Source organism: Pagrus major, chromosome 13 (genome assembly GCF_040436345.1).
Source record: "Pagrus major chromosome 13, Pma_NU_1.0".
Lineage (NCBI taxonomy): Eukaryota > Metazoa > Chordata > Actinopteri > Spariformes > Sparidae > Pagrus > Pagrus major.
The window spans coordinates 26,831,170-26,852,109 of NC_133227.1; the positions used below are offsets into that span (position 1 = coordinate 26,831,170).

Consider the following 20,940-nt stretch of genomic DNA (forward strand, 5'->3'; position numbering starts at 1 on the left):
GTGCTCACCAGAGTCTCAACTCACCACGCTACCTCACCTCCACCTGTACGGTTTTCATCAGATATGACGATGACAGCAAAATCTGGCCTAAACAAGTCAGTTTCCTCAGACAGAACAATGGTTCTTCTAACATGTTCTTGTCACGTTGTAGAAAGTCTTTCACAAACAATTAGTGTGTGTCTTTTGTGTTATTCATCAAAACCACTAACTGCATTATTTGGATATAAACATAGATACCAAGCAAAATTCGATACATTATTCTTAAAAAGTTAAATTTGTCCCAGTAAAATTAAAAATGCAATCTTATCTGTTATATGAATGTGTTTCTGAATGCACTGACTTTGCTTGATCTGGCACTTAATTACACAAAAGCATTATTATTTGATGTCATACTTGTGCGAACGTTTCCTGACCAAAGCCTCAAATATCTTATTTGTGTTCTTGCTTAAAGAAATAAGAAAGTACTTGAGATGCTGGTTTTGATTTGCGTTTTAAAGCTGAATCATAAACAGACGAGACCATCACTGACAAGACTGTCAGCAGCTGCTGGCCTCTATTCTGTGTTACTGCACTTGTGAGCCAGCAGGTTATATTTGTTGGGGGAAGCTGCAGGTGGCGCTGTTCCTCCAGAGCAGACAGCCAAAGCTGTAGGAGATTCATTAGAAGCAGAGGGAAGCAGTGAACAGGCCATTAAACATGTCTACATTGTAAAGTAAAGGCAAGGGCGTAGGTTTGGTCTCAGCTTTGGTAGTGACATTACCAGGGGTGGACTGGGACAAAAATTCAGCTCTGGCATTTTCTGTCCAGACCAGCCCACTATATTATCAGCGGACACCACGAAGAAGTCCACAAATCTCGTGGCGTCCTTTCTCACACATACTACAAAGGAGAGTCATATTCCTTGATAGCAGTTAACAAATAAAGCACGTAGCTATGAACTCAAGGACTAAAACTGACAGCTATAGCAATCAACCAATCAATCTTTGTTCATTATAGTGTCAAATCACAACAGAAGTTATGTTATGACCAGGGGTGGGACGAGACTAACGGGAAGAACCCAAAACCAGAGACGGGGTGGAGTTTTTCTCACATCATTACTTACATTTGCACAACAGTTGGTGCATTTCTCAAAACAATTAGTACAAACTGCAAAACCTTGTTGATAACCTGCAAAAGCATGTCACATGCTCAAAATAGAGGTCATTCCTCAAAACCAAGTATTCCTATCAATGAAAGTGTGTGTGTCATAAAAAAAAGTCCTGACACCATCATTTATGAACAAGGTAGTCAAATGGCTTTGTCGTGTTTTCATTAGGACACTTTACTAGTGTTTCCCAATGCAAAAAAGCCAGATCTTTGTGACCTGAAAATGCTCAAGACTATACACTAACACTATACACAGCCATTTGAAAACTACAGTAAAAGTAACACATTTACACACAAATTATACCTATTAGATAGTTATCACCTCAGTAAACAATAAATGAATTGAAAGATTACAATAAATTCAATGGTAAATATTGCAAATTAAATTTATTATTATATTATTATATTTATTATATTTATTATTTACTTGTGTTTTGTATCTCTGTTTACAGCTCATCAGGCCACGTGAATGTTTACTGTTGCTATGGCAACAAGAGACCGCTGACGTTAGCATCTGTTAGCTAGCTTAGCTAAATCATCTGAACAAAAATAACCCATAATATCACAATTCGGCGTATTTGAACAAAATCAACCACAACTACCAACAGTCACAGCCCTTTAACTCTGGGCTGATGTGCTGCCACATGTTAGATTGTCAAAGTTAGAAAATAACGACTTCAGTCCCTGAGGAGCTACGTTAGCATTAGCGGCAGCTGCGTTAGCATTAGCGGCAGCTGCGTTCATCAGTATGCAGTTAGTGAGGTCGCATCACATTCAATGTAAAAACGTTTTTTTACTTTGTTTTGGACATGTCTCAAACATTTAGCCGAGCCAGCCCCAGGCTGACGTTACTGACCCTGTCTGCCTCCACTCGCTCATCATCGTCAGGTCCTCCTCCCTCGTCTCCCGGCGCAGCAGCACCTGTGGCTGCTGGCGGGTCGGTGTCACTGGTCCCGGCACCAAAAAGCTCCGTCAACTTCGCACATTTAGCAGCCTCCACCTCCAGAGACTTCAACTTTTTAATCGCTGTTTCTCAGCTGTTTCTTCCTCTTATCCATTTCAAGTAGCGGACACAGTTTGGAAGATGCTCACTACTACCACTCACTAACGTTACTACTGGCTCAGCAGCAGACAAATATTGGTAGTGACTATTTTGCAATCCTCGAACATTGGTTGTGACATGTCACGACCATCTATATAGAAACCTACGCCCATGAGTAAAGGTACGGCTCATCACACTTTACACTTTGGATTTTAAAGATGGCGAGATCAGATCATGTCTGCTTCTTATGTTGCTATTTATTATGTTGTTTTAGGTACATTACCACAGACCTGTGGAGAACTTGAATCTGACTGATGGGAAGCTGGTGTGTTCATGAAAATGGTTGTGAAATGATTGAGTACAAACAGGCGTGAGACAGAACAGAGAGATGCCGTAGTTTTATGGGTTTAATATTCGTCTTTTCACGTCATGCTTGATGCACTGTCGACACAGGAGATCTCAGATAGTCAAATATGATTTTGATCCAGAAAACTGTTTGACGACACTACTTAATATTTTAAGTATAAAACATGAAGGAACCAGTTCAGCAAAAATTTAAATTCAGTCATTGTCTTCTCACCTTCCTGCTGATGGAAAGTGAGATGAAGTTTCCAAGTCCACAAAACATTTCTGGAGCTTCAAAGCAAAACAAAAAAACAAAAAACAAACATAAAATGGCTCCTTACAGCTCGTCCGGCGTAATACAAGTTTCTGGAAGCCCCAAGATCCCAAATTGATTTAGAAGATTTCATTTAAAGCCTTTTTAACCCCAGTTCTTCAGCTGCTAAGCTAAAAGTGTTAGCGCACCCCATCTGAATTGGACACACAAGCTCGACAGCGAGTCGAGGGTTTAAATATTGTCTTTTCACATCAATTTTGGATCTCGGGGGCTTCTGGATTACACCAGACGAGCTACATGGAGCCATTTTGTTTCGCTGTGAAGCTCCAGAAATGTTTTGTTGACTATGAAAATTCACCACGACTGACTGGATTTTCATTTTGGATTGAACTTTTCCTTTAAAAGTTGCGGCAATGAACATTCAGTTTTTGGTATTATATTTATATACAGGCATTTCAAATCCTGATGGTGAAGAGACAGTATTGCTTCACTGCGTCACTCTCTCATGACAAAACCTAAATCATTTAAATTTGGTGCAATAACCTGTTGTACGTATTGTACTGTGAACACTTTGATACTATCACTTTTTATTATGGTTGTATTTTTATACTTGTGTAGAAGGCCTTCTGTCACCTGTTCTGTTGACGTGTGTGGTGTTAACAAAGTTTACTGAAATGTCACATCCAGTACAAACATCCTTTTTCACCCTCCTTTACCAAAGAATACGATGTTATCCAGCCTGTAGGCGTCGATGCTATTTGACTTTTAAAAAGACTTCAGCATCTCACAAATTAATCTTAGCATGAAAATTACTGTGTAAAACATAAACGAAGAAGCACTTGGAGACCATGATCCCATAAAAGATAGTGTGATTGTTTGGATTAGTAAAGAAAACCTTTAAGTTGTCTCATATTAAGCAGGTTTTTTTTGAATGCATTGTAAATTTGCTATGATGTAAAATTATTTCCTTACATTTTATCGTATTTATATTCATGTTATTCTACTTTGAAAGTAGTTTTCTTTTTGTGTAATTCTTATGTAGCCATGTTTGATATTTAGCTAAAGGTGACGACTGACATGATTCCCGGCTGTCTCACATTCTGGATTTTAGTTTTATTTTAACAGGTTTTATCAGTTGCATGTTATCAGGCCCAGCAGCTTTACTCACATTCAGTCTCGGCTGGTTTTTTTTCTCATACCCGCTGTGGATTATGACAGTGGGCAGTCCTCTGGAGGCAGAGTAGACCCTACAGCTGACTCTCTGAGATCATAGCGAGCATAAAATGTTTCAAGTTCATCTGGGAACGTGGCCTCACATCGGATGGGGCCAGTCCTGCATTGTTTAGGATCGTCTGCCAAATATCTTCAACGTCGTTGGTGTCGCGGTCTTTTTTGTAGGATTTAGTTGCACATGATGAGGTGGAGCCTGATGGGATAAAAATGCTGGCAGGATGCACCGTTAGCTGGGCAGCCCAACTAAAGCACAGGTGTAAATGACACAATGAATGATGGCTCAGTTCCATTTAGCTGCGTCACTTTCAGGGTCCGTGCTGTCACACTGTCATGGATTATTGCGACACTTGAACAGAGCGTTGACGTCACCAGTAACACCTGTGTTTCAAGTTAATGTTTGCTGTGAAAAGACGAAACATTTTGGCTTTTTTACATGCATGATTACTTTGTCAACCTTCAACAGCTTCAGCTCCCATGAGGCTTCGACAGAGGAACAGTGACCAGCCTCTCTACCACTAACTCGTATAAATCCATGCAATCTATCATCGATTTCCCCTTTTAGTGGTCAAAAATGAAAAACCTTAAAGAGTGCGATTAATCACGTATTTGCAGTCTGTTATGTGAGACTACAGAGAACATTTGTGAACATCTTTTTTTTTTTTACTGTGTTGCTTTAAGTTGTTATCTGAAATACTTTGTTAAATGTATGGACAAGGTGTAAAATCATATATGTGACAAAAACATTTCTGTCACGACTTTTGTTACTTGATGGAAGGTGCTGACATTCTGGATGCTGACCCTCCGAGGACGACATCGCAGAAGGGATAAGGAGCCGAGGGATGATTATGAAAAGTAGATGACCTAAAACAAACTCACTGACTCGGTTAATTTATTGATATTCCTCTCATTTTTATTTGTAAGTTAAATCAGTGCTGACACAAGGCACAGGAATATGATGGTTTAACTTATTTCTGCTTTTTTCCCCCTTCAGCATTCAATCAACACACGGTTTGTTGTCTGTAGACGATGATTTCCAAAAATATTACCTCACATTTTGAGTGTTTCTGAGAAGACGTGAAGCCCAGTTATTCCTAAAGTGTGATTGGTCGAAGCCTGTAAAGCTTTGTATTATTCCCATTTTACTCCTGCATGATTGTTGTGGAATGTTAAATAAAAAAAGTTGTGTAATAAATCTGAAAGTAACACATTCTCCTGAAATATTGTGTTGGAGTGTTTTCCTGTATGAAAGAGCCAACATGTCACAAACTTAAAATCATTTCAGAATTGTGCTGTTTCTGGTGAAATGACCCATCAGCCCCATGATAACATGGAGGTTATCTGACTGCCTTCATTGATCTCCCTGTGTGTGTTTCTGTTCCCACAATATCTTGAAAAACTGATTGATTTAAATGAAATTTAGCAGGAAAACAAGTGATTCTGGTGATATTCTGACAGTTAAAGGAAGAACACACAGTCACCTATTCATTAATGTGTTCATTTATTTATTTGAAGGTTTTGAACAAAGACTTTTCATAACTGCTTCTTAAAATTGTTACTACATATTGACATGATATCAGTCTTAACAAGACGATCAACAAACTATTTTCAGAGGGTTAATTTTGAAACTATACAAGCTGATATTTTACTGATGTTTTTCATGCAGGTTTTGGTTACATAAAAAAAATGGAAATGTGATTTTGAAACATTAAAACAGAGGCACACTATGAAGGACAGACAGAAGTATGTGCAAAACTAAAAGTAAAAATGAAATTACACAAAATATGTTCATGAAGATTTGGTACAAATAAAATCACATAAAAATCTTAAAACAAAAAAACCCCCTCAAAAATCCAAACAGATTCACACATTTTACACACCACATGTTTCTGACAAAAACTGATTCATCATTTCACATCTTGCATATGTAATATTTCCCAAATGTTCAGTAAATGAAGCTCACAAGTCAAATTTCGTCAAACACGATGCTCTAATCACTCTGTAGGAAACAATCACAGTTTCTCTAAACTGAGAAGAAAAAAACAAAACAATATAAAATCCAAGAAAAATCATCATGGTCCCACCTCCTATGTTTGATCAGTGCAGTGCAGACACACCTCAACATGTACAGCACCACAGATGAGTCTCTCTTTAATCTCCTGTCTACTTGAGCTCACACAACTCTGCTGTGTCACCATCATTGTTTGGCAGCCAAAGTCCAGGATAGAGAGGCTGAGTGAACGTGGTCTGGACTCTGTGGAGGAGAGTGATGGTTTCAGAGACGCTGTAGTAAGACAGAGTACCTGCACTATGATCCAGGTAAACTCCTATTGTGGAGGACTGAGGGCCTGAGATGGAAGTAACAATATTATTATGTCTGAATTTATAACCTCCACTGTTACATATTAATGACCAGGATTTGTCATTATATGCAAATACACATTCAGTACGGGTCCCTGTTCTGCTAATGTTCTTGTATGCAACTGCTATATAAACCATCCCGCTCCACTTCACCTCCCAGTAACAACGTCCAGTCAGACCCTCTCTACTCAGGACCTGCCACCATTCACCAAATCTGTCTGGGTGAGCTGAATATACCTGGTCTACTGACATTAATGTTGCTTTTCTGTTCCTGTCACTTAATGACAAACGTTTGTTTGCTGTGTTTGGATCCAGTGTGATTTCACAAGAATACTTGAGAAGTTCAGTTCTGGTTCTGGGCTCTGCTTGAGGCAGTAAAACATCCACTTCAGTCACTGCCCGTGAGATCTTTGTCCACTCCTCACTCAGGACAGCCTGAAGTTTATCTCTGGCCTCCGACACAGCTGCTGTCACACCCTCAAAAGAGCACAGAGGACGTATAACAATGCTGGGTAAGTCTTTAGGTTCGCTCAGACGTGACAGTGAGAAGTAGTTGTTCAGGAAATGGAGATGATCTTCTGTGTGTGAGAGCTTCTCCAGCTCAGTGTCTTTCCTCCGCAGCTCAGTGATCTCCTGCTGCAGCTCCTCCTCAAGATCTTTAGCTCGACTCACTTCAGTTTTCTGCTGTGATCTGATCTGCTGCTTCACTTCAGAGCTTCTCTTCTCAATGAGACGGATCAACTCACTGAATGTCTTCTCACTGTCCTCCACAGCTTTGTCAGCAGAAAGATTGATAGCCTCCACCCTCCGCTGAAGCACCTTGACGTCTTTCTCTCTGTCCTGGATTCTCTGTTGGATTGTTTGCTGACTCGCCCCGAGCTCCGTCTGCCTCTCAGCCCTTTCTGCTGCAGCAGAGACTGTGTCATGGCCTTTATGATCATCCATGGAGCAGAGATAACAGATACATTGCTGATCAGTGCGGCAGAAAATCTTCATCACCTCGTCATGGCGAGAGCAGATGTTCTCCTGAAGCTTTGAGGTGGCTTCAACCAGCTTGTGTTTCTTTAATGTAGCCACACTGTAGTGAGGCTGGAGGTGTTGCTCACAGTAAGAGGCCATACACACCAGACAGGACTTGAAGGCTTTCAGCTTCTTCCCAGTGCAGAAGTCACAGGCCACGTCTCCAGGTCCAGCATAGGAATGATCAGGTGAAGCAGCTTGAAGTTGTACTTTCTTCAGTTCCTCCACCAACTCTGCAAACATGATGTTTTTCACCAGGACAGGCTTCGGTGTGAAGCTCTGCCTGCACTGAGGGCAGCTGTGTGCTTCCTTCTCTTTCTCCGTGTCCCAGCAGTCTTTAATACAGCTCATGCAGTAGCTGTGCCCACAGGGAATAGTCACAGGATCCTTCAGAAGATCCAGACAGATTGAACAGCTCAGTTTCTCTCGATCCAGCTGAAGCACATGCTGCGCCATTTCTCCTCCAGACGACAGTGAATGTCAGTAAGTTTCACTCTCTGTTTCCAGATAAAAGCTGAGCTCATTTCCTTGATGTTCAGTCACTGGTCTGTAGTGTATGAGCCTATCAGCTGTTGCATTTCATCACATGGTGTTTAGACCGATCTTTTCACTGGCAGATCTATGAAAGGGGAGGAACTACCAACATCAGAGCTGAATGTGCTGTGAGAGTTTCTCAGAGCAGGAGGAGCCGAGCCTGGCCAGTCAGTAACGTCTGGGTGGGGTTAAAAAGTTGTGTTTAATCCAGGAAGAGGAGGGTTGTGAGAGTTGCATTGTGTATCAGCACTCAGAAATAGTGCACCTGTCAGATAATTATATAATTAACCCGTGTTCCCAGAGGAACCTGATTTACAGGGTACAAGGTTCCTTTTTCTTTCTGTCATCTCACAACAGGGTTGTGTAACAAAATACTTGCTGAATTCACTTTATGCTCCTCAATAAAAAAAACAAATCTGTAAATGGATGAATAAAAAATAAGACACAACAATGAACAATTTCTTGTAGTTGAGAGCAGAGGATGAGTTCAGGAGTCTCCCAGCCTGAGGAAAGAAGCTGCTCTGTAGTCTGGTGGTGAAGCAGACTAGTAACACCTGTACTTCTAAATGTTTGTTGTGAAAAGATGAAACATTTCTTGGTCCATATTCTGCTCTAACTGGGTTCATTGTCCTGACCGGTCAGATTCTGTGGTGGATATTTTGTGCTTGGTGTTTGTTTCTTCCTCTGTTGTGCTTGCAGAGGTGCATTGAGAGGCTGGGCGGAGCTTCCCACTCACCGGAGCTGCTGACACACACTCACCTGCAGCAGGTTGGCAGTTAGTCTTGCTGATAAAGCCCTGCTCTCCACGCTACCTGCTTCCAGGTGATTTCATCAGTTCGATGTGGCACATGGCTCCTGTTAGATCGTCGTTTTGTATGACTTGTAGTTTTTTCGTGTTCACTCCACACACAGTGTTCACCTGCACCTGCACCTCTGCAGCCAGCAGCCTCACCCTGTGCTCACCAGTCTCAACTCACCACGCTACCTCACCTCCACTTGTACGGTTTTCATCAGATATGACGACGACAGCAAAATCTGGCCTGAAGTCAGTTTCCTAAGACAGAACAACGGTTCTTCTAACATGTTCTTGTCACTTTGTAGAAAGTCTTTCACAAACAATTAGTGTGTATCTTTTGTGTTATTCATCAAATCCACTAACTGCATTATTTGGATATAAACATAGATACCAAGCAAAGTTAAATTTGTCCCAGTAAAACTAAAAATGCCATCTGTTATATGAATGTGTCTCTGAATGCACTGACTTTGCTTGATCTGGCACTTAATTACACAAAAGCATTATTATTTGATGTCATATTTGTGTGAACGTTTGAAGGAAAAATACAGTTACTCAAAGGTTATTTCTGCCTAAATATGACTTGATCTCATTCTTGAGCTTCATAATATAAAGATCTGAGCTCAGGAGACAGCTTGAAATCCTTTTAAAGGACCATTACAACAGAAAATGGGCCTTTTCACCTGCCAAAAACTGATTGAAGGCCAAATACAGTTACTGAAAGGCCATTTTCAGAAATAAATTTCAAGTTGAGAGCAGAGGATGAGTTCAGGAGTCTCCCAGCCTGAGGGAAGAAGCTGCTCTGTTGTCTGGTGGTGAAGCAGACTAGTAACACCTGTACTTCTAAATGTTTGTTGTGAAAAGATGAAACATTTTTTGGTCCATATTCTGCTCTAACTGGGTTTATGTACTGAAGCACCGTGTCTATCGTGGCCTTTACGATCACCCATGGAGCAGTGACAACAGATATTTTCCTGTATGAAAGAGCCAACATGTCACAAACTTAAAATCATCTCAGAATTGTGCTGTTTCTGGTGAAATGACCCATCAGCTCCATGATAACATGGAGGTTATCTGACTGCCTTCATTGATCTCCCTGTGTGTGTTTCTGTTCCCACACTATCTTGAAAAAATGATTGATTGAAATGAAATTTAGTAGGAAAACAAGTGATTCTGGTGATATTCTGACAGTTAAAGGAAGAACACACAGTCACCTATTCATTTATGTGTTTATTTATTTATTTGAAGGTTTTGAACAAAGACTTTTCATAACTGCTTCTTAAAATTGTTACTACATATTGACACGATATCAGTTTTAACAAGACGATCAACAAACTATTTTCAGAGGGTTAATTTTGAAACTATACAAGCTGATATTTTACTGATGTTTTTCATGCAGGTTTTGGTTACATAAAAAAAATGGAAATATGATTTTGAAACATTAAAACAGAGGCACACTATGAAGGACAGACAGAAGTATGTGCAAAACTAAAAGTAAAGATGAAATTACACAAAATATGTTCTTGAAGATTTGGTACAAATAAAATTACATGAAAATCTTAAAACTCAAAAAAACTCAAAAGTCAGCCTGACAAAAACTCATTCATTATTTCACATCTTGCATATGTAATATTTCCCAAATGTTCAGTAAATGAAGCTCAAAAGTCAAATTTCAACAAACAAGATGGTCTAATCACTCTGTAGGAAACAATAACAGTTTCTCTAAACTGAGAAGAAAAAAACAAAACAATATAAAATCCAAGAAAAATCATCATCGTCCCACCTCCTATGTTCGATCAGTGCAGTGCAGACACACCTCAACATGTACAGCACCACAGATGAGTCTCTCTTTAATCTCCTGTCTACTTGAGCTCACACAACTCTGCTGTGTCACCAACACTGTTTGGAAGCCAAAGTCCAGGATAGAGAGGCTGAGTGAACGTGGTCTGGACTCTGTGGAGGAGAGTGATGGTTTCAGAGACGCTGTAGTAAGACAGAGTACCTGCACTATGATCCAGGTAAACTCCTATTGTGGAGGACTGAGGGCCTGAGATGGAAGTATCAATATCATTATGTCTGAATGTATAACCTCCACTGTTACATTCTAATGACCAGGATTTGTCATTACATCCAAATTCACATTCAGTACAGGTCCCTGTTCTGCTAATGTTCTTGTATGCAACTGCTATACAGACGTACCCGCTCCACTTCACCTCCCAGTAACAACGTCCAGTCAGACCCTCTCTACTCAGGACCTGCCACCTTTCACCAAATCTGTCTGGGTGAGCTGAATATACCTGGTCTACTGACATTAATGTTGCTTTTCTGTTCCTGCCACTTAATGACAAACTTGTGTTTGCTGTGTTTGGATCCAGTGTGATGTCACAAGAATACTTGAGAAGTTCAGTTCTGGTTCTGGGCTCTAAAACATCCACTCCAGTCACTGCCCGTGAGATCTTTGTCCACTCCTCACTCAGGACAGCCTGAAGTTTATCTCTGGCCTCCGACACAGCTGCTGTCACACCCTCAAAAGAGCACAGAGGACGTATAACAATGCTGGGTAAGTCTTTAGGTTCGCTCAGACGTGACAGTGAGAAGTAGTTGTTCAGGAAATGGAGATGATCTTCAGTGTGTGAGAGCTTCTCCAGCTCAGTGTCTTTCCTCCGCAGCTCAGTGATCTCCTGCCGCAGCTCCTCCTCAAGATCTTTAGCTCGACTCACTTCAGTTTTCTGCTGTGATCTGATCTGCTGCTTCACTTCAGAGCTTCTCTTCTCAATGAGACGGATCAACTCGGTGAATGTCTTCTCACTGTCCTCCACAGCTTTGTCAGCAGAAAGATTGATAGCCTCCACCCTCCGCTGAAGCACCTTGACGTCTTTCTCTCTGTCCTGGATTCTCTGTTGGATTGTTTGCTGACTTGCCCCGAGCTCCGTCTGCCTCTCAGCCCTTTCTGCTGCAGCAGAGACTGTGTCATGGCCTTTATGATCATCCATGGAGCAGAGAATACAGATACACTGCTGATCAGTGCGGCAGAAAATCTTCATCACCTCGTCATGGCGAGAGCAGATGTTCTCCTGAAGCTTTGAGGTGGCTTCAACCAGCTTGTGTTTCTTGAATGTAGCCACACTGTAGTGAGGCTGGAGGTGTTGCTCACAGTAAGAGGCCATACACACCAGACAGGACTTGAAGGCTTTCAGCTTCTTCCCAGTGCAGTAATCACAGGCCACATCTCCAGGTCCAGCATAGGAATGATCAGGTGAAGCAGCTTGAAGTTGTACTTTCTTCACTTCCTCCACCAACTCTGCAAACATGATGTTTTTCACCAGGACAGGCCTCGGTGTGAAGCTCTGCCTGCACTGAGGGCAGCTGTGTGCTTCCTTCTCTTTCTCCGTGTCCCAGCAGTCTTTAATACAGCTCATGCAGTAGCTGTGCCCACAGGGAATAGTCACCGGATCCTTCAGAAGATCCAGACAGATTGAACAGCTCAGTTTCTCTCGATCCAGCTGAAGCACATGCTGCGCCATTTCTCCTCCAGACGACAGTGAATGTCAGTAAGTTTCACTTTCTGTCACCAGATAAAAGCTGAGCTCATTTCCTTGATGTTTAGTCACTGGTCTGTAGTGTATGAGCCTATCAGCTGTTGTATTTCATCACATGGTGTTTAGACCCATGTTTTCACTGGCAGATCTATGAAAGGGGAGGGAACTACCAACATCAGAGCTGAATGTGCTTTGAGAGTTTCTCAGAGCAGGAGGAGCCGAGCCTGGCCAGTCAGTAACGTCTGGGTGGGGTTAAAAAGTTGTGCTTGATCCAGGAAGAGGAGGGTTGTGAGAGTTGCATTGTGTATCAGCACTCAGAAATAGTGCACCTCTCAGATAACTATATAATTAACCCGTGTTCCCAGAGGAACCTGATTTACAGGGTACAAGGTTCATTTTTCTTTGTATCATCTCACAACAGGGTTGTGTAACAAAATACTTGCTGAATTCCCTTTATGCTCCTCACTAAAGAAACAAATCTGTAAATGGATGAATAAAAAATAAGACACAACAATGAACAATTTCTTGTAGTTGAGAGCAGAGGATGAGTTCAGGAGTCTCCCAGCCTGAGGAAAGAAGCTGCTCTGTAGTCTGGTGGTGAAGCAGACTAGTAACACCTGTACTTCTAAATGTTTGTTGTGAAAAGATGAAACATTTTTTGGTCCATATTCTGCTCTAACTGGGTTCATTGTCCTGACCGGTCAGATTCTGTGGTGGATATTTTGTGCTTGGTGTTTGTTTCTTCCTCTGTTGTGCTTGCAGAGGTGCATTGAGAGGCTGGGCGGAGCTTCCCACTCACCTGAGCTGCTGACACACGCTCACCTGCAGCAGGTTGGCAGTTAGTCCTGCTGATAAAGCCCTGCTCTCCACGCTACCTGCTTCCAGGTGATTTCATCAGTTCGATGTGGTACATGGCTCCTGTTAGACCGTCGTTTTGTATGACTTGTAGTTTTTTCGTGTTCACTCTACACACAGTGTTCACCTGCACCTGCACCTCTGCAGCCAGCAGCCTCACCCTGTGCTCACCAGAGTCTCAACTCACCACGCTACCTCACCTCCACCTGTACGGTTTTCATCAGATATGACGACGACAGCAAAATCTGGCCTGAACAAGTCAGTTTCCTCAGACAGAACAATGGTTCTTCTAACATGTTCTTGTCACGTTGTAGAAAGTCTTTCACAAACAATTAGTGTGTATCTTTTGTGTTATTCATCAAAACCACTAATTGCATTATTTGGATATAAACATAGATGCCAAGCAAAATTCGATACATTATTCTTAAAAAGTTAAATTTGTCCCAGTAAAATTAAAAATGCAATCTTGTCTGTTATATGAATGTGTCTCTGAATGCACTGACTTTGCTTGATCCGGCACTTAATTACACAAAAGCATTATTATTTGATGTCATATTTGTGCGAACGTTTCCCGGCCAAAGCCTCAAATATCTTATTTGTGTTCTTGCTTAAAGAAATAAGAAAGTACTTGAGATGCTGGTTTTGATTTGCGTTTTAAAGCTGAATCATAAACAGACGAGACCATCACTGACAAGACTGTCAGCAGCTGCTGGCCTCTATTCTGTGTTGCTGCACTTGTGAGCCAGCAGGTTATATTTGTTGGGGGAAGCTGCAGGTGGCGCTGTTCCTCCAGAGCAAACAGCCAAAGCTGTAGGAGATTCATTAGAAGCAGAGGGAAGCAGTGAACAGGCCATTAAACATGTCTACATTGTAAAGTAAAGGTACGGCTCATCACACTTTACACTTTGGATATTAAAGATTGCGAGATCAGATCATGTCTGTTTGTTATGTTGCTATTTATTATGTTGTTTTAGGTACATTACCACAGACCTGTGGAGAACTTGAATCTGACTAATGGGAAGCTGGTGTGTTCATGAAATGTGGTTGTGAAGTGATTGAGTACAAACAGGCGTGAGACAGAACAGAGAGATGCCGTAGTTTTATGGGTGTAATATTTGTCTTTTCACGTCATGCTTGATGCACTGTCAGTACAGGAGATCTCAGATAGTCAAATATGATTTTGATCCAGAAAACTGTTTGACGACACTACTTAATATTTTAAGTATAAATCATGAAGGAACCAGTTTAGCCAAAAATAAAATTCAGTCTTTGTCTTCTCACCTTCCTGCTGATGGAAAGTGAGAAGAAGTTTCCAAGTCCACAAAACATTTCTGGAGCTTCAAAGCAAAACAACAAAAAAAAACAAACATAAAATGGCTCCGGCGTAATACAAGTTTCTGGAAGCCCCAAGATCCCAAATTGATTTAGAAGATTTCATTTAAAGCCTTTTTAACCCCAGTTCTTCAGCTGCTAAGCTAAAAGTGTTAGCGCACCCCATCTGAATTGGACACACAAGCTCGACAGCGAGTCGAGGGTTTAAATATTGTCTTTTCACATCAATTTTGGATCTCGGGGGCTTCTGGATTACACCCGACGAGCTACATGGAGCCATTTTTTTTCGCTGTGAAGCTCCAGAAATGTTTTGTTGAGTATGAAAATTCACCACGACAGACTGGATTTTCATTTTGGATTGAACTGTTCCTTTAAAAGTTGCGGCAATGAACATTCAGTTTTTGGTATTATATTTATATACAGGCATTTCAAATCCTGATGGTGAAGAGACAGTATCGCTTCACTGCGTCACTCTCTCATGACAAAACCTAAATCATTTAAATTTGGTGCAATAACCTGTTGTACGTATTGTACTGTGAACACTTTGATACTATCACTTTTTATTATGGTTGTATTTTTATACTTGTGTAGAAGGCCTTCTGTCACCTGTTCTGTTGACGTGTGTGGTGTTAACAAAGTTTACTGAAATGTCACATACAGTACAAACATCCTTTTTCACCCTCCTTTACCAAAGAATACGATGTTATCCAGCCTGTAGGCGTCGATGCTATTTGACTTTTAAAAAGACTTCAACATGTCACAAATTAATCTTAGCATGAAAATTACTGTGTAAAACATAAACGAAGAAGCACTTGGAGACCACGATCCCATAAAAGATAGTGTGATTGTTTGGATTAGTAAAGAAAACCTTTACGTTGTCTCATATTAAGCAGGTTTTTTTGAATGCATTGTAAATTTGCTATGATGTAAACTTATTTCCTTACATTTTATCGTATTTATATTCATCTGTTATTCTACTTTGAAAGTAGTTTTCTTTTTGTATAATTCTTATGTAGCCATGTTTGATATTTAACTAAAGGTGACGGCTGACATGATTCCCGGCTGTCTCACATTCTGGATTTTAGTTTTATTTTAACAGGTTTTATCAGTTGCATGTTATCAGGCCCAGCAGCTTTACTCACATTCAGTCTCGGCTGGTTTTTTTTCTCATACCCGCTGTGGATTATGACAGTGGGCAGTCCTCTGGAGGCAGAGTAGACCCTACAGCTGACTCTCTGAGATCATAGCGAGCATAAAATGTTTCAAGTTCATCTGGGAACGTGGCCTCACATCGGACGTGGCCAGTCCTGCATTGTTTAGGATCGTCTGCCAAATATCTTCAGCGTCGTTGGTGTTGCGGTCTTTTTTGTAGGATTTAGTTGCACATGATGAGGTGGAGCCTGATGGGATAAAAATGCTGGCAGGATGCACCGTTAGCTGGGCAGCCCAACTAAAGCACAGGTGTAAATGACACAATGAATGATGGCTCAGTTCCATTTAGCTGCGTCACTTTCAGGGTCCTTGCTGTCACACTGTCATGGATTATTGGGACACTTGAACACAGCGTTGACGTCACCAGTAACACCTGTGTTTCAAGTAAATGTTTGCTGTGAAAAGACGAAACATTTTGGCTTTTTTACATGCATGATTACTTTGTCAACCTTCAACAGCTTCAGCTCCCATGAGGCTTCGACAGAGGAGCAGTGACCGGCCTCTCTACCACTAACTCGTATAAATCCATGCAATCTCTCATCGATTTCCCCTTTTAGTGGTCAAAAATGAAAAACCTTAAAGAGTGCGATTAATCACGTATTTGCAGTCTGTTATGTGAGACTACAGAGAACATTTGTGAACATCTTTTTTTTTTTTTTACTGTGTTGCTTTAAGTTGTTATCTGAAATACTTTGTTAAATGTATGGACAAGGTGTAAAATCATATATGTGACAAAAACATTTCTGTCACGACTTTTGTTACTTGATGGAAGGCGCTGACATTCTGGATGCTGACCCTCCGAGGACGACATCGCAGAAGGGATAAGGAACCGAGGGATGATTATGAAAAGTAGATGACCTAAAACAAACTCACTGACGCGGTTAATTTATTGATATTCCTCTCATTTTTATTTGTAAGTTAAATCAGTGCTGACACAAGGCACAGGAATATGATGGTTTAACTTATTTCTGCTTTTTTTTCCTTCAGCATTCAATCAACACACGGTCTGTTGTCTGTAGACGATGATTTCCAAAAATATTACCTCACATTTTGAGTGTTTCTGAGAAGACGTGGAGCCCAGTTATTCCTAAAGTGTGATTGGTCGAAGCCTGTAAAGCTTTGTATTATTCCCATTTTACTCCTGCATGATTGTTGTGGAATGTTAAAAAAAAAAAAGTTGTGTAATAAATCTGAAAGTAACACATTCTCCTGAAATATTGTGTTGGAGTGTTTTCCTGTATGAAAGAGCCAACATGTCACAAACTTAAAATCATCTCAGAATTGTGCTGTTTCTGGTGAAATGACCCATCAGCTCCATGATAACATGGAGGTTATCTGACTGCCTTCATTGATCTCCCTGTGTGTGTTTCTGTTCCCACAATATCTTGAAAAACTGATTGATTGAAATGAAATTTAGCAGGAAAACAAGTGATTCTGGTGATATTCTGACAGTTAAAGGAAGAACACACAGTCACCTATTCATTTATGTGTTTATTTATTTATTTGAAGGATTTGAACAAAGACTTTTCATAACTGCTTCTTAAAATTGTTACTACATATTGACATGATATCAGTCTTAACAAGACGATCAACAAACTATTTTCAGAGGGTTAATTTTGAAACTATACAAGCTGATATTTTACTGATGTTTTTCATGCAGGTTTTGGTTAAATACAAAAAAATGGAAATATGATTTTGAAACATTAAAACAGAGGCACACTATGAAGGACAGACAGAAGTATGTGCAAAACTAAAAGTAAAGATGAAGTACACAAAATATGTTCTTGAAGATTTGGTACAAATAAAATTACATAAAAATCTTAAAACTAAAAAAACTCAACAATCCAAACAGATTCACACATTTTACACACCACATGTTTCTGACAAAAACTGATTCATCATTTCACATCTTGCATATGAAATATTTCCCAAATGTTCAGTAAATGTAGCTCACAAGTCAAATTTTTAACAAACAAGATGGTCTAATCACTCTGTAGGAAACAATCACAGTTTCTCTAAACTGAAAAGAAAAAAATAAAACAATATAAAATCCAATAAAAATCATCATCGTCCCACCTCCTATGTTTGATCAGTGCAGTGCAGACACACCTCAACATGTACAGCACCACAGACGAGTCTCTCTTTAATCTCCTTTCTACTTGAGCTCACACAACTCTGCTGTGGTACCAACACTGCCTGGAAGCCAAAACCCAGGATAGAGAGGCTGAGTGAACGTGGTCTGGACTCTGTGGAGGAGAGTGATGGTTTCAGAGACGCTGTAGTAAGACAGAGTACCTGCACTATGATCCAGGTAAACTCCTATTGTGGAGGACTGAGGGCCTGAGATGGAAGTAACAATATCATTATGTCTGAATTTATAACCTCTACTGTCACATCTTAATGACCAGGATTTGTCATTATTTCCAAATACACATTCAGTACGGGTCCCTGTTCTGCTAATGTTCTTGTATGCAACTGCTATACGAACTGTCCCGCTCCACTTCACCTCCCAGTAACAACGTCCAGTCAGACCCTCTCTACTCAGGACCTGCCACCTTTCACCAAATCTGTGTGGGTGAGCTGAATATACCTGGTCTACTGACATTAATGTTGCTTTTCTGTTCCTGTCACTTAATGACAAACGTGTGTATGCTGTGTTTGGATCCAGTGTGATTTCACAAGAATACTTGAGAAGTTCAGTTCTGGTTCTGGGCTCTGCTTGAGGCAGTAAAACATCCACTTCAGTCACTGCCAGTGAGATCTTTGTCCACTCCTCACTCAGGACAGCCTGAAGTTTATCTCTGGCCTCCGACACAGCTGCTGTCACACCCTCAAAAGAGCACAGAGGACGTATAACAATGCTGGGTAAGTCTTTAGGTTCGCTCAGACGTGACAGTGAGAAGTAGTTGTTCAGGAAATGGAGATGATCTTCTGTGTGTGAGAGCTTCTCCAGCTCAGTGTCTTTCCTCCGCAGCTCAGTGATCTCCTGCTGCAGCTCCTCCTCAAGATCTTTAGCTCGACTCACTTCAGTTTTCTGCTGTGATCTGATCTGCTGCTTAACTTCAGAGCTTCTCTTCTCAATGAGACGGATCAACTCGGTGAAAGTCTTCTCGCTGTCCTCCACAGCTTTGTCAGCAGAAAGATTGATAGCCTCCACCCTCCGCTGAAGCACCTTGACGTCTTTCTCTCTGTCCTGGATTCTCTGTTGGATTGTTTGCTGACTCGCCCCGAGCTCCGTCTGCCTCTCAGCCCTTTCTGCTGCAGCAGAGACTGTGTCATGGCCTTTATGATCATCCATGGAGCAGAGATAACAGATACACTGCTGATCAGTGCGGCAGAAAATCTTCATCACCTCGTCATGGCGAGAGCAGATGTTCTCCTGAAGCTTTAAGGTGGCTTCAACCAGCTTGTGTTTCTTTAATGGAGCCAGACTGTAGTGAGGCTGGAGGTGTTGCTCACAGTAAGAGACCATACACACCAGACAGGACTTGAAGGCTTTCAGCTTCTTCCCAGTGCAGAAGTCACAGGCCACGTCTCCAGGTCCAGCATAGGAATGATCAGGTGAAGCAGCTTGAAGTTGTACTTTCTTCACTTCCTCCACTAACTCTGCTAACACGGTGCTTTTCACCAGGACAGGCCTCGGTGTGAAGCTCTGCCTGCACTGAGGGCAGCTGTGTGCTTCCTTGTCATTCTCTGTGTCCCAGCAGTCTTTAATACAGCTCATGCAGTAGCTGTGCCCACAGGGAATAGTCACCGGATCCTTCAGAAGATCCAGACAGATTGAACAGCTCAGTTTCTCTCGATCCAGCTGCGACATTTCTCCTCCAGACGACAGTGAATGTCAGTAAGTTTCACTCTCTGTTTCCAGATAAAAGCTGAGCTCATTTCCTTGATGTTCAGTCACTGGTCTGTAGTGTATGAGCCTATCAGCTGTTGCATTTCATCACATGGTGTTTAGACCCATGTTTTCACTGGCAGAACTATGAAAGGGGAGGGAACTACCAACATCAGAGCTGAATGTGCTTTGAGAGTTTCTCAGAGCAGGAGGAGCCGAGCCTGGCCAGTCAGTAACGTCTGGGTGGGGTTAAAAAGTTCTGTTTAATCCAGGAAGAGGAGGGTTGTGAGAGTTGCATTGTGTATCAGCGCTCAGAAATAGTGCACCTCTCAGATAACTATATAATTAACCCGTGTTCCCAGAGGAACCTGATTTACAGGCTACAAGATTCCTTTTTCTTTCTATCATCTCACAACAGGGTTGTTTAACAAAATACTTGCTGAATTCCCTTTATGCTCCTCACTAAAGAAAACAAATCTGTAAATGGATGAATAAAAAATAAGACACAACAACAAACAATTTCTTGTAGTTGAGAGCAGAGGATGAGTTCAGGAGTCTCCCAGCCTGAGGAAAGAAGCTGCTCTGTAGTCTGGTGGTGAAGCAGACTAGTAACACCTGTACTTCTTAATGTTTGTTGTGAAAAGATTTTGGCTTTTTTTTGTCCATATTCTGCTCTAACTGGGTTTATGTACTGAAGCACCGTGTCTATCATGGCCTTTACGATCACCCATGGAGCAGTGACAACAGATACAGTGCTAAGAAGGGATAAGGAACCGAGGGATGATTATGAAAAGTGGATAACCTAAAACAAACTCACTAACATGATTCATTTATTGATATTCTGGTCGTCTTTAGCTGTAAGTTAAATCAGTGCTGACACAAGGCACAGGAATATGATGGTTTAACTTATTTCTGCTTTTTTTTCCTTCAGCATTCAATCAACACACGGTCTGTTGTCTGTAGACGATGATTTCCAAAAATATTACCTCACATTTTGAGTGTTTCTGAGAAGACGTGAAGCCCAGTTATTCCTAAAGTGTGATTGGTCGAAGCCTGTAAAGCTTTGTATTATTCCCATTTTACTCCTGCATGATTGTTGTGGAATGTTAAAAAAAAAAAAGTTGTGTAATAAATCTGAAAGTAACACATTCTCCTGAAATATTGTGTTGGAGTGTTTTCCTGTATGAGAGAGCCAACATGTCACAAACTTAAAATCATCTCAGAATTGTGCTGTTTCTGGTGAAATGACCCATCAGCTCCATGATAACATGGAGGTTATCTGACTGCCTTCATTGATCTCCCTGTGTGTGTTTCTGTTCCCACAATATCTTGAAAAACTTATTGATTGAAATGAAATTTAGCAGGAAAACAAGTGATTCTGGTGATATTCTGACAGTTAACGGAAGAACACACAGTCACCTA

General features: G+C 41.0%; 3 protein-coding genes across 3 annotated transcripts; all 3 read right to left on the reverse strand.

Annotated features, from left to right (window-relative positions):
• Positions 1-6,001: 6,001 nt before the first annotated feature.
• On the reverse strand, positions 6,002-7,916 carry LOC141007650 (tripartite motif-containing protein 16-like). Its single transcript, XM_073480029.1, has one exon. It carries the CDS (start codon positions 7,872-7,874, stop codon positions 6,201-6,203), a length of 1,674 nt encoding a protein of 557 aa, XP_073336130.1. The 5' UTR covers positions 7,875-7,916; the 3' UTR covers positions 6,002-6,200.
• A 2,591-nt stretch (positions 7,917-10,507) lies between these two features.
• Positions 10,508-12,286, reverse strand: LOC141006992 (tripartite motif-containing protein 16-like). The gene has a single exon (XM_073479310.1). The coding sequence runs from the start codon at positions 12,267-12,269 to the stop codon at positions 10,608-10,610; it is 1,662 nt and encodes a 553-aa protein (XP_073335411.1). The 5' UTR covers positions 12,270-12,286; the 3' UTR covers positions 10,508-10,607.
• Positions 12,287-17,161: 4,875 nt separating this feature from the next.
• Positions 17,162-19,517, reverse strand: LOC141006534 (tripartite motif-containing protein 16-like). The gene has a single exon (XM_073478738.1). The coding sequence runs from the start codon at positions 19,498-19,500 to the stop codon at positions 17,839-17,841; it is 1,662 nt and encodes a 553-aa protein (XP_073334839.1). The 5' UTR covers positions 19,501-19,517; the 3' UTR covers positions 17,162-17,838.
• Between the last annotated feature and the right edge of the window lie 1,423 nt (positions 19,518-20,940).